General features: G+C 42.5%; 1 protein-coding gene across 1 annotated transcript; it reads left to right on the top strand.

The window, feature by feature from the left end:
• The first annotated feature begins 2,485 nt into the window (after positions 1-2,485).
• RSPH1 (radial spoke head component 1) lies at positions 2,486-10,077 on the top strand. Its single transcript, XM_049835227.1, has 9 exons — positions 2,486-2,536; positions 3,148-3,261; positions 3,383-3,488; positions 4,668-4,758; positions 4,996-5,131; positions 5,437-5,508; positions 7,286-7,505; positions 7,946-8,089; positions 9,929-10,077. The coding sequence occupies exons 1-9, from the start codon at positions 2,486-2,488 to the stop codon at positions 9,976-9,978; spliced, it is 984 nt and encodes a 327-aa protein (XP_049691184.1). The 3' UTR covers positions 9,979-10,077.
• Positions 10,078-13,445: the final 3,368 nt, after the last annotated feature.

The raw sequence follows: 13,445 nt of genomic DNA, 5'->3' as shown, positions 1-13,445 counted from the left end.
CTTAAAGCTCTGCCAGCCAACAAAATTTAGTCTCAGTGTCCTTAAATGTTTCAGACTGGGTTGGGTTGGGTGTTAACTCAGAAGCCCAAATGCTTCCTAAGAGCTAAGAACATGATGGTATTTAGCAATAGTTCTCTTCCTTTTTCATCTTTGCCCAACTGAAAACAAAAAGACACATATGCCACATAAGTGACTCATCTTAATAAATAAATACTATTTATTTATTATCTAAATACTGGCTATTTAGATTCCTACCTATGAAAACTAAGAAAATTACCTGAATATATGGCACACCTTTATATAGAGGTGACCCTGTTTTTCTTCTCATTGGGGTTGGTAAAGCTTTGAGGTAGGATATAAGGTGACCTCCACCACGTTTTCCAACCATGTGCTGCTCCTTTTGCTGTCTGCCTCAGAGGCGTCACCTCCTCCACCCAGTGCTTATTTAGCTAACTGCTTTTCACCACATATCCTTGCATGGCTCCTCTTGTGAAACCTCAGCCCTTAAATTACTGTGCAAAATGACAGTGAGGTGATTTGCCTGAGTCCTCTATCAATGGCAGGCCCTGAGTCCTGCCAAGCTCCTGCAAGCACTGTGAAGATGCTGCTTTGCAGAGGAGTGAGGTACCACTTGCATTCAGCAAGACAACTCATCCTCACCATCTGTGGGAGGCAGATGTAGGCATGAGCTGTAGTGCAGTCATCATCAACTCCCTTAGCCAAGGTAGATTTTCAGGGCAGTTTTCTCTGTAAAGAATAAGAAAGCACCACCTTGCATTGAGGCAAGTAAGATCTTTTTAAAGAGTGGTTGTTTTTGAATACCGCAGCTCACATATGAAACATTAAAAAAAAAAGCAACATAAAATACAAAGCAGGTCTTTTCCATTTGGGGTATTATTACTGATTAATATGGACTGAGGGTGACTATGATGTACTACACTCTCTCCTTCTCCTTATGAGCTGCTCCTTTCCACTCTTCTTGGCCTTTTGAGAAAAGAGAGCCCTTCTCTTGCCTCCCTGCATTGTTTTAGCTGCAATCATATTGGTATGGGAGGCTCTTGACTGGCTGAGGTGGCTGAAATTGTCATCAGAGTTATGTAGATCACTGCTGAGGCTGACTGAGTAGAGGGGCTTGGAGAAAAGTCAGAATATAGAGAATTTCCTACATATTAAGATCATTGAGAATTATAGCTGCTGAAAGGAGAAGAAAAAAACCTCAGAAGTAAAAGTAGTTGTATGTGTGAAAGCAGAAGATGTATAAGTGATGTAAAAACCTGACTTATGGTTCTGCTGTCTCACTGTTAGAACTGCACAGCACCCCTGTCACCACAGCAGTTCAGTGCAATTTAGAAAAAATAACAGAAGAGGTTAAGTTGCACTCCATTCATTTATGCAGAAACACAGGATTTTCCAGGCCAGATCACACGGTGGTTTGACGACTTCCAGTGCCTAAGCTCCAGAAGTGATTAGTGTCAGGGCATTTCCCTGCCTCTGTCCTGACCCCCGAGTTAGTTGTCCGTATGGACTGTTCTGCTGCGCTTTGCATAGCGAAGAGAGAGGAATCTCTTCAGAGTGCCCTGCAATGCAGAGCCTGACTGCTAACAGTATGACAGTGTGCCGGTGACAGCCCAAGCACGTTTCTGTGACACCTCTTGAGGAGTACACGTGGGTCCTCTGTCTCCAGCCGTGCCATCGGACGTGCACCGTCAAGCCAGCTGTGGAGATCCTGTGGGGTTTCAGAGACTGGAGCTGAATGCCGTTGGCCTTCTGGCTCCAGTTTAAGGAGTGTTCGGAATTTCCAGTGGGATTCACCAGGCTGCGCAGGGGGAACATGTCTGGTCTGTCGAGCAGGTGAATGAGAGTCATCATCAGGCTGAAACTGTATGATATAAAATAAAAGATAAGATCCATGGACTGGAATTAAACCTGACAGGAAAAAAAAAAAAAGAATTCTAGAGGCAGGGATGGTTTTAATAAATCTAAAATGTTGTTTACAGGCCAAACTACTGGGAGCTCTCAGAAGACGGCAGGAACTCGGGTCCCATCTCAAATGCCACCAGCCTGTTTCACGACACTTACGGTACAGGCCGGGGCGCGCTAGGCGCAAGAAGCAGGAGAGAGGGCAGTGCCGGGGAAAGGCGGCGCCCCGCACCCCACGGCGTTCACTAACGCGGCCAGTCCTCTCACGGTTGCCGCAGCCCTCCCAGGACTTCGGCGCCGAGAGCCACCGGGCACCCCGGGAGGCCTCCTGGTCAGGCGCGGCTCTCCGCTCTCGGTTAACAGCCCCCTTCTCCTCACAGCCGAGGCGGCGGCGAGGCGGCGGCGCGCGGCCCCGCTCCCCCTCCCCCCCCCCCCCCGGCCCGCGGCGGCGGTGAGGGGCGGGGCCGGCCGTTGCTCTCAGCACCCGGGACAGCAGCGCGAGCCCCCGCGCGCCCCGCCCTCCCCCGCGCGCCCCGGTTGCCACGGTGACGGCGACGCCGCGGCCATGTCGGACCTGAGCTCTGAGGAGACCGAGGAGGCCGAGGCCGATCTGGGGGTCCGCCGGGGCGGTCGGGGTGCCGCTGGCGGCTCAGCAGCGCGGGCGGAGGCGGCTCTGCCCCCGTCGGCCGGGCCCTGCCGCGGCGAGGGGGCGCCGTCCCCGCTGGGAGCAACCGCCGCCGAGGGCGCTGGGGAGGAGCGGGGCGGGAAGCGGCTCACGGCCGCGGGCACCTCGGCAAAGGGGTGGGGGAGCGCCGGCGGGGAAGGGAAGAGTCAACGTTACCGGTCAGGGGGTCGTGAATACTGTGTGCCGGCCGTGCCGAGCCCTGGAGAGCTCCCGAGGCGCTTCTTCCGTGGGCACGGGAGTTTCGGAAGTGGGGCTGTACCGTTTCAGCTGGGACCTGCCTAACTTTCTCCGCTGGATGAAGACAAGTCATCCATACTTTCCAGTAATGTGTCAGGAAGAGAGGAAAGCCTCTGGGTGCCAGGATCTGATTAAAGTGTCTGCATAAGCAGTACATCTGTTGGCCAGGTGCTCCTGCAGTCTCTGATTCAAGCCAAACTGGAGCAGCTTGAGCAAACACTTGTTTTCCTCTGTCTAATGAGGTCAAATTCAGTCAGGTCTAGCCCTCTTAAACTTTTTTTTTTTTTTTCCCCACATTTGATCAGGAGTATGATGGTGAACGCAATTCAGAAGGTGAGCGACATGGACGTGGAAAAGCACGTCTACCCAATGGTGATACATACGATGGAGAATATGAACACGGTTTCAGAAGTGGCCAGGTAAGACAGTGACAGAAGACAGTGGTTGTGGTTAGGTTTCAGCAGTTCTTTTAGTTTGGGCACTATATTGAAAGAAGAGTGAGAACTGACAAGAATTTTATCTATACCAAATATGTTTCAGGGGACCTACAGATTTAGAAATGGTGCTTGCTACACCGGAGAATATCTTCAAAACAAAAAGCATGGCCAGGGTATTTTTTTTTATCCAGATGGATCAAAATATGAAGGTAAAACAATGAACACAGTTGCAAGGATTTCTGTAACTGAAAGGACACATTCTTTCCCTCTCCCCGCTCCCCCACCCTGCACCGAATGCAAGGAGATAGTGAATTGGAGAATGCATTACTTTAAGAAGATAAATTTGCTATGAAACGTTTTCCTTTTATTTCTTTTTTACTACAAGCTCTGAGAAATGTGGGTTTTATTTATGGGGACTTATGTCAATTATTGTAAGAAAGCTGGTATTCAGCAGCGTTTTATTCTTGTCATGTCCTCCTTTCAAGTGGGGTGTTCCAAGTCCTGAGAAATATTAAGTATCTTTTACAAATCAGTGCAATCTTGGTAGAAGAGAGTATAGTTACTTATTTCTGAATGATGATTATAACTACAGGTGCGTTCAGTATAAAGTATTTCAGGACTTTATTATGTCCATCCTTAAAAAATAGTCTACTGATTAGAGCACTTACTCAGGGACTGGGATGCCTCTGAAGTTTGAAAAAGCTGAAACTCGCATTGTTTCCCTTCTTCCAGGAGACTACCTGAAAAACTCTGAATATCAGTTAGGCTTCAAGGGACAATATTTCCCCCCCTCCTTTCTAAGCTAGACAAGAAAGAACATTCATGTTGTGAGGGCTAGAAGTAGAGAGCAAAAAGAGCAGCCCAGTCTTGCCTTACATGAGCATATGCACGTGTGATTTTTTTTTTTTTAAATTTATTTTAAGTTTGAATAAAGAGTAATTAAGACACACAGTCTAGCATCCTTTCGAGTATATATGCCCCATGACTGACAGGACAATTTTAGCAAATGAGTCAAACTAAAGTAGTCCCTCTTTTTATTTGAGTCACATTATCTAACGCAACCGTAATGCCTTACCAAATTTAAAGACAGGAGCTGCATGTGACATGACTTCTTGTGTTCATAATGATAATGGAGACAGACTGTGATGGACAAAATGAAAGGGAGGTCAGGCAGCTGCATAAATATGTGTGGAGAGGAACTGACAGAAGGAAAAAGAGCAAGGGCTTAGAGTAAGGAATGGTGTAAGGAATGGTAAGGAAGGACAATGGTGTCATAGCTTTCTTTTCCTTCTCTAATAATTCATGTATGATAACTTTACAAACTGACCACTAAATCACACAGTGAAATAAAGCATGTCTCACTTGTTTTTATGGTATTCTCATTAAAGGAGACTGGGTGAATGACCAGAGACACGGCTATGGAGAGTATACATATGCAAATGGAGACACCTATACTGGAGAATGGTTTAACAACAATAGGTTTGTTTCATTCTTACAGTGATGTTTAAGGTCACCCAATGGCATTAAAATGCAAAGGTCATTTTCAAAGCATAGCTGACTGGAGCAAATCAAGTGCTACTGGGTGACCCTGGCAATTTAGTCCATCTCGAGTCATTTCAGCTTTTTAAATAATACAGTTTTAATACCTTAAGTATAACAACATCCTAAATTCTTAATATTCAGTAATATAAAGCAAAATTATTATTTTCTTCTTAGGCACGGACAAGGTACATATGTCTATAAAGACACGGGATCTAAGTATGTTGGTGGTTGGGTAAATGGAAACCAGGAAGGAGAAGCTGAACTTATCCACCTAAACCATAGATTTAAGGGCAAGTTTTTGAATGGAAATGTAAGTGTGCTGGAAAACTCTCTATTCATCTGAACAGTTAGCATGGAATTGCCTTAATATGACCTGTTTCCACTTAAAAATAAAAAGCTAGGCTCCTGATCTTTTGTAGTATTTCTTGTACCGTAAATGTAGCATGAAACTGAATTAATCTGTAGGACAGAATGCCAAGGTTCTCTGCAACTTGGCTTTCAAACTATATTGTTATTGACTATTGTATGAATTTTGTAGCAAAGCATATTTTAAACTTATATGCTTAGAATGTACTAACTTTATAGTTCTGATGACTTTTTTATATCTTTGTGCAGCCTATAGGTCGTGGCAAATATATCTTTGATATTGGATGTGAACAGCATGGCGAATACATACAATCAGAGCAGGTAAAAGAAATAGTGCAAATTATACTGAATATCAGAGAAATCAGTAAATCAAATCTATTGTTGAGTAATCTATAAAATGCCTCATAGACACTGATGTTAAAGTAGATCTTAGCAGTCAAAAAAGGGTAGAAACTCATGCATTTTTAAGAACTAAATGAGGCTTCATTTTGCTTTTTTCTTTAGCTTCTCTACTGTGTAAGTTTTGACAAGTACAAGGTGTGATTTTTGCATTACTTGCAGACAGGAGTCCTTTCTGCTTAAAGTTTAGAAGATTCAGGACCTTCCCAAAACATTTAAAGTTTCAAAGCACAGAAGAATGTAGATGTATTTGTCTGTGCATTTAGCCTGTATTCTACTTCATTCTGAACACCAGAAAACAATGAAAAATATTTCTTCTTATATTTCTGAATTGCTTGTTGCTCTTTGTACAAATGGTAATTTCCAGCAGACTCGTGTTTTGGAAATATGTCCTATTTTGTCCTGGTCCTGGGAGGAGCTTAATATCCACAGCTCCTAATAAATGTAGGGAGCATCTGGGATCAGGGCTTGTTTTTCCTTCTCCTTCATGTGTGAATGTTTTGAAATGTTTCTGATTGATATGGGGCAAAATAGCTATAGAAATAAGAAATATATCAATATTACTGGTTTGATTTCAAGAAAATATGCCACATTTTAGCTTAGAGTTTGCTACCTCTGTTGTCTGACACATTAGTTCCCATTACACACTCTTTGAAAATTCTCCGATGCAGCAATTGTTTCTTAAGACAAGGACAAAATAACAACAAAAAAATCCTATCATTAGTGATAGAGATTTGCAAAACATGGAGACTGTTTTGCTTTTTTGGCTAAAAGCAAGAGATCCTCAAATTAAGTATCAGATTCATATGAGCAGCCAAAGTGATGTGTGTCTACTATCCTCAGTTCAGTTGGGAATTTTGGAATGATTTTGGAATATTAAGCCATTCATGTGGGAGTTTAAACATGAATTTAAAAACCCAAGGTTAAACACTAGGCTCCTGAAAATTGTTACTCTCAGGAATAATAACTTCTTCTCATGTGAATGCTGTAGTGACTGTGTAAAGCAAGGGAGAGTGCTGTCACTAAAGTAAGATTAAATTTTGCCTCTTTGCTTTAGTTGAAGTAATTGCAAAACAAGGCCCATTTAAAAAAAAAATTAAAATAAATTAGCCTGCCATACAGATAATGATTCCATTACTAAGACTCCTTCATATTTGGATAAAATAAAGCATGATTTTTTAAATAAAAAAAAATTATCTTCCAATTTCAAAAACATCAGCTTTGTGCAGTACCTTACTGCTTCCTAGATCCATTCCAAGGTCTTTCCTAAGCAAAGACTGAGGCAGAAAGAGCTGTTTTGCCGCTCTGTTCCTGTGTGAAATAGTGTAGCATCTACCAGACAGAGCATCAGGTCTTATTTGCTGCTGTTATACTGCAGACAGGCACAGAAGAGGAGACATAGTTGATAGGCCCCTCACAACTGATCGGTTTAAGGGAGAGAAAAAATTTTACCTTAAAGAAAGCAAGCTGGCAAGCACTGATCATTAGTAATAGTCAGCTGATTTTATCAAGGTTCAAAGTATAGTTCTGTTCCAAGATTTGCGGCTGCTGAAGTTCCTCCACCTGTAAATACTTTAAAAGGCCATGTCATTGCTATTTTGAGCCCAGATAAAGAGGTTTTAGTACACAAACCCACCATCTTAGTTACTCCCTTAATAACTGTAAGATGAGATGCTGGATTTCCAGAGTTGTCTTCTAGGATAAAGGAGAGGGAGAAGAAGAGGAAGAACCCTCATTGCTTGTTGCATCAAAATGGAAAGCATCAGAAATTACCAAACTAACACTCTGGACTCCCCATGGGGAAAACCTACCGTCTCCTAGAGAAGCCTCCCTAGTGGGAGCAGCAGCAGCAGCAGCAGCAGCAGTGGAAGAAAGAGCAGCAGCAGTAACTGAAGAGGAGAAAATGCCATCAATTGCAGGTCTGTTCTGCTGGACAGCTGGAAAACTCCATGCTTTCATTATCCCCTGAAGCTGTGTTTTTCAGGTTTAATATCAAGTAGTGTGGGAGGGTTGTTCCACATCCCACGCCCACCCCACCCCCACCCCCAATTTACCACATACTGAATGTTAGGAACTTCCAAGTCTGTTCATAAACTGCACAATATATATATGTCTGGTTTATCTCACATAGCATAATGAGATACAAATGTCTTGGGAAGCCTGTGAATCATTTTAGTCTATATCATGGCCTGTTATACAAACTTGATTATAAACAGTTACAGAAGATTTTCTGGGATTTCTCATGTGAGTAAAGACTGCAGACTTCAGTAGGAGTTATTAGCTACTGCATGAAAACAGTGGCTGAGTGCAAATTTGTAAAATTAATTTTCTTTGGTATTTCTAATTTCTCATATTTCAGTCACTGATGAGCCTGCTGAGGGTAGGGATGATGAGCCTTCTCTTCATGAAGTATCCAGTGAAGTTCTTAGCCCAGCAAGGGATGCAGGAGAGGAAGATGAGGGAAGCAGAGGGGAAGAAGAAAGCAAAGATCAGGAGGATCAAGGTGAGAATGGGGCATGCATGCTCATTTTTGAATTACCAATCAGGGTTTGAAATTATGTATGTCAATCAGCTGAAGTCATGCTGCTGTTGAGACGTCCATTATCAAGCTGAAGAAACTGTGGGAATCTCTACCTTTAATAAGGGGGGGCCATCCTCTATAGACATAAACTGGTTTTAAGTAGTCAAGTTCATATAGTGTAACAGTACAAATTAGAAGTGACAATTCTGTGCAGCATTATCTATGCACATACAGTTGACACCACTTGCAGAGCTGAGTTTGTCAGTGATTGCATTTGCAAACTTTTTTTTTTTTGGTACAAAAATGAGAGAGATGATTTCAGACCCTGTGAAATTCAAGGGGTTTTGAGCACACCACTTTTCTCTCATGGGTGGAACTGTGTATTATTCTCTCAACTGAATTTAAAAAGGAGGCCAAACAAATCTGAAGAAACAAACTTTGGGTATTGTTATGCATTATGGTTTCAACAGTCTCTGGTTGATTTGTTTCTCCTACAAACCAAAGAGATTTGGAATTCAGATACTCAGGTTCTCTTCCAGGCAGTTCAGAAGACTGTTTTAAATACAAAATTACTAAGAAGCAACAAAAGGATGCATCTATGTTTACTCATATTCAGCCGATAGACCTCCACCCAACTGTGTTGTTTGTATTTATTGTTAACATTTACAAGCTTACATATCTGATGTATGAAAACATAAAATAAATTTATCCATTTGTAATCAGTCCATTTTACAATAAATCAAAGCAAAGCACTATCCATTGGGATCAGAAGGACTATTAAACCATGTGAAAATGCCTGGAGGTATACATGAAACATTTAGGTTAGGTCTTGGAATTTTTGTAGTTTATTTGCTCTCATTTTTTACCCATCACCTCTGAAGGTGCTCTCCCGCTTCAGGGCAGACTAGCCAGCTAGCTGATCTGGTGTGTAGGAATGATATCTTACAGGATCCCTGGGCTTGGATCAGATCCAGCAGAAATCTCAGCAGGTTTCCTGCATAGCTCTGCTTTGGATTTGGCAGAAGTTCACTGAGCCTGTCTCAAAGTTTGTCTCAAAGTCTCTTGGACTCAAAAAACCATTTTGACTAAACTTGATTCTAATAAATTTTCTGGCCTACCACAACATTCTGGTATCCCCATTGTTTTTTGTGGTGTTTTGCCTTTTTTTTTAAAAAAAAAACAACACAAATGGACCCAAGTATCTGTCAGAGACAGCATAGATGCAGATACCTATGCAAGAAAACTTAGGAATGTGGTAGATGTTCTCAAAGGTCCTTCCAGCTCTTTATTTCTAGACTCAGAGAGTTGGATGATTTTATACATTTTTCAGCATAGGTCTACATCCATAATTAATTAGACAACATATTGTTCCCCTTGTCTTTATGTTTAGCAAGATTAAGTTATAGTAAGAGGAAATGATTTGAAGAAAACATGCATACAGTGAAGAGCAGATGTAACAAAATCTGTTTTCTTGCAGCCTTATATTCTCTGTCCCATTACCGTAATTTTTTTCCACACAGGAATTCCATCCTTCTTGCTCCATGTTTCTTATGATATCATCTAAATAGGAGACATTCTTTGGCTATTCCAGAGATACATATGGGCTGGCTGGCAGTCAATATGTGTATACTGAGTCTTGTCTGGCAGCTGACAAACAATGTATAACAGTTAAATTCAAGTATTGGCAGTGAAAGGCAGTGGGGAAGGAGGACTGAGGTAGACAGCATAATCCTAGAATTATGTTTTAGGTTACTAGGATTACGTTCCAGTATTTTGTGATAAAACGCATCTCCATGTCCTGTCTCTCCTTTGCCTCCACAGGAACTGCTAGTTTAGAGGATAAGGAGGACGAATCAAAGGAAGCAGAGTAATTGGATACAGCTAAAGACAAAGAGCCAAAAAAAAAAAGAAATGTCAGAGTAAATAATTTATTATGGTAAACCTGCAATATTTTTATTCATAAAAGGCTGAGTTAAGATACTTTGAATAAACATTTTTGTCACTGTTCTGTCTGGAATATATATCTCTGAAACTTTTATGATCTCAGAGTATTCTCTGAGATGTTGTGTGTTGTCTCAGAACAACTAACTTTATTCCGTGTAGCAGGTAGTCAGTTGTTGAATTCAGTGCAGGATTATTCTGGATTTATGAAGTTGTGTCCTCACAAGTTTGCAGAAGCAAACTCAATCTTCTACTACTGGTAGTTCTTCTCTTCCTTGAACCCTGCCTCTGGGTACAGAGACTTGGGGGTTTTGCTTGTGAAGACAAAGACAAAAGCAGCACTGGCCTTGCCAGCTCTATCTGTATCCCCTGTTACTAGACCACCAATTACAGGCCTAGATTTTCCTTGTTTATTTTATTGTTCGTGTAGCTGTAGAAGCTCTTCTTGTTGCCCTAAATGTCCCCTCGTCAGTTTGAATTCAAACTGAATTTTGCTTTCCTAATACAGTGGTGCATATAAATTCTTCCTTTGTAGTCTGGTTTTGCTTCCAATTCCCGTATACTACTACTTTTTGTGTGTGTGTGTGTGTGTGTTGCAGCTTGGTCCCAAGTTTCTTGTTTACCATGTAGCCTTCCTTAAGCTGTTTAAAGGAGACTGTCAATTGATCAGGGTGAGGAAGTAGATCTGTAACAAATTCCCCAAACTACCCCACACTTAATAGCCTTGCTGATGCACAAGCTCTCAACCAGCAGGTTGTCCATAGTCTTGTTCACATAGAGGAAAACTCTCCTCCTCATTTTCCCTTTCTGTCTCTACTAATGAGCCCTTCATTCATTGGAGAGCTCCACTTGTGTGAGCTGTCCCACCATGTTTCAGTTTTTCCAGGGATGTCACAGTTCTGCATCTGCACACAGAGCAGTTCCTAGTTCCTCCTTTTTGTTTCCTGGGCTGAATGCAGTTGTATACATGTACTTAAGGTAGGGTCCCTTTAGACTTCTTTTATCTTTCCCAAGGGGTATCTTGCTCCCATCACCCTGCCCCATTTACTTACCAACCCTGCAGTGACTGAATCAAGTGCTCAAGCTCTCTGTGCAAGATTCCCTTTATTTCACAAAAGAATCCAACTTATATATGTTTCAACAAAGATCTAGAAAGTACTAGCGGCATACAGCTAATACTACTAACACAGGAGCGCATATCTGGCTCAGCTGGGATGTTTGCCAGTCCTCAGAACAGTTAAAGATAAAAACATTCCATACACAGACTCATGACTGTCTTCAGCCACATCTTCCCAGGCCTACACAAGGCCATCCTCCAACCTGACCTTGTAAAACTAGTTCTTCAAAGGCTTGGCAAACATGCAGCACAACAAATTCTAATGGTCACTCTTGAAAACAAATGCCAGGTGTTCCGAGCTGCTCCCACATCTCCCTCTTTTTAGTTTAGGAACATCAGATTCACAAGGAAGGCAGGAAGGACTCCAGCTTCTAACCAACGCAATCCTTGTACCGTTCCTCAGATGATTCTGATTGCTGCAAACACACAAATGATTAATAACCCTCCAACAGCAATACAAATTCAGATACACAGATTTAAACCTTCAGACCATGTTTTTGGATTTAACCATTTAACACTATTAGACAGTTCTTTGAAAAACACCTTATTCTGCTAATTTTGTATATTTCCCATTTGATCTTGTAATATCTGTGCAAGATCTTAGATGTCTCCTGCAATATTAATAGCAAATGCACCTTGCAAATGCACCTTCACCTAATTCCAATCTCATATACTTTCATTCCATTGTAAAGGAGTTATACAGAGTCCTTGTTTTTGAAGTTCCCAATTGCAATGTAATTTCATTCTATTTTGTAATGCACTTTGTCTATCTCTATGTGATGGGTTGATCCTGGCTGGACACCAGGCGCCCACCATAGCTATTCTATCACTCTCTCCTCAGCTGGACAGGGGAATGGGAAATGAGGTTTGCGGTCAGTTCATCACACGTTATCTCTGTCACTTCACCCTCCTCAGTGGCAGCACTCATCACAGTCTTTTCCTGTTCCAGCGTGGGATCTCTCCCACAGGAGACAGTTCTCCATGAAGATCTTCAGCATGGGTCCTTTCTGTGGCGTGCAGTCCTTCAGGAACATACCACTCCAGCGTGGTTCCCCCATGGGGTCACAAGTCCTGCCAGAAAACCCGCTCCGTGGGCTTCTCTCACCATAGATCTGCAGGTCCTGCCAGGATCCTGCACCAGCACGGGCTTCCCACAGGGTCACAGCCTCCTTCAGGCACCCACCTGCTCTGGTGTGAGGTCCTCCCCGGGCTGCAGGTGGAGATCTGCTCCACCATGGACCTCCACAGACTGCAGGGGAACAACCCATCTCACCATGGTCTTCACCACGGGCTGCAGGGGAATCTCGGTGCCGGCACCTGAAGCATCTCCTCCCCCTCCTTTTTCACTGACCTGGGGGTCTGCAGGTTTATTTCTCTTACATGTTCTCACTCTTCAGCTGCCATTTCTGTGTGTTCCGCAACTGCTTTTCTCTTCCCCCTCTCCAGCTGTTTTGTTTTTATTATTTTTTTCTGTCTCTCCCCCTCTCTTTCCTTTTACTCTTTTTTTTTTCTTTTTTTTCTGTGCACAGAGTTGCTACCACTATCACTGATCAGCTCGGCTTTGGCTGGTGGCAGGTCCGTCTTAGAGCCAGCCAGCATTGGCTGTCAGACACAGGGGAAAAACCCCAGCAGCCCCCCCAGAAGCCACCCCGTAACCCCCCACTACCAAAACCTTGCCACACAAACCCAACACACACCAAGCCAAATTACCACTGCTTCTAAAGTGTCCAATCATGCTAGTATTGTTGGTCAATTTGTACCTGGGTATTCATTTCAGCCATAACATTTTTTAATATATAAGCTACTGTGTGAGCAGTCTGAGTGGATTTTGCAAGCACCGTGGTAGCAACGGCGGCAGTAGCTGCGATAATGATAGCTGATATTATAAAGGCAATTAGCCATCCTATAAATCATTTGGGGCGACTAATTGTCCGCTTTAAAAGCCTTGATAATTGACTTAATCCTGATTCCCTTTCCCACGATTTGGTCATATTTACAGGGATCCACAATTCAGCACGACATCACGTTGGCATGATTACTGTAAGACTTAGCTCAGATATATTCTTATGAGTAAAACAACTAAAATACCAAGGTTAATTCAGATTAGTTTCAAAAGCATGGTTACGTAAAGCAATATCTACAAATTGAGCTGCTACAAAAACATAAGGATGTGAAATACATATCATCGCCGAATCTTTGTGATTCTGAGTGCGGTTCAAACTTATACAAGGAATGGTTTCTTATACAGTCACTGTGGCTTAGGTGCAACACCTCCATGGG

This window comes from Accipiter gentilis, chromosome 32, assembly GCF_929443795.1.
Source record: "Accipiter gentilis chromosome 32, bAccGen1.1, whole genome shotgun sequence".
NCBI classification, from domain to species: Eukaryota; Metazoa; Chordata; class Aves; order Accipitriformes; family Accipitridae; genus Astur; species Astur gentilis.
The sequence above is the reverse complement of the archived record's forward strand: the minus strand, read 5'-3'. Positions and strand labels throughout refer to the sequence as shown.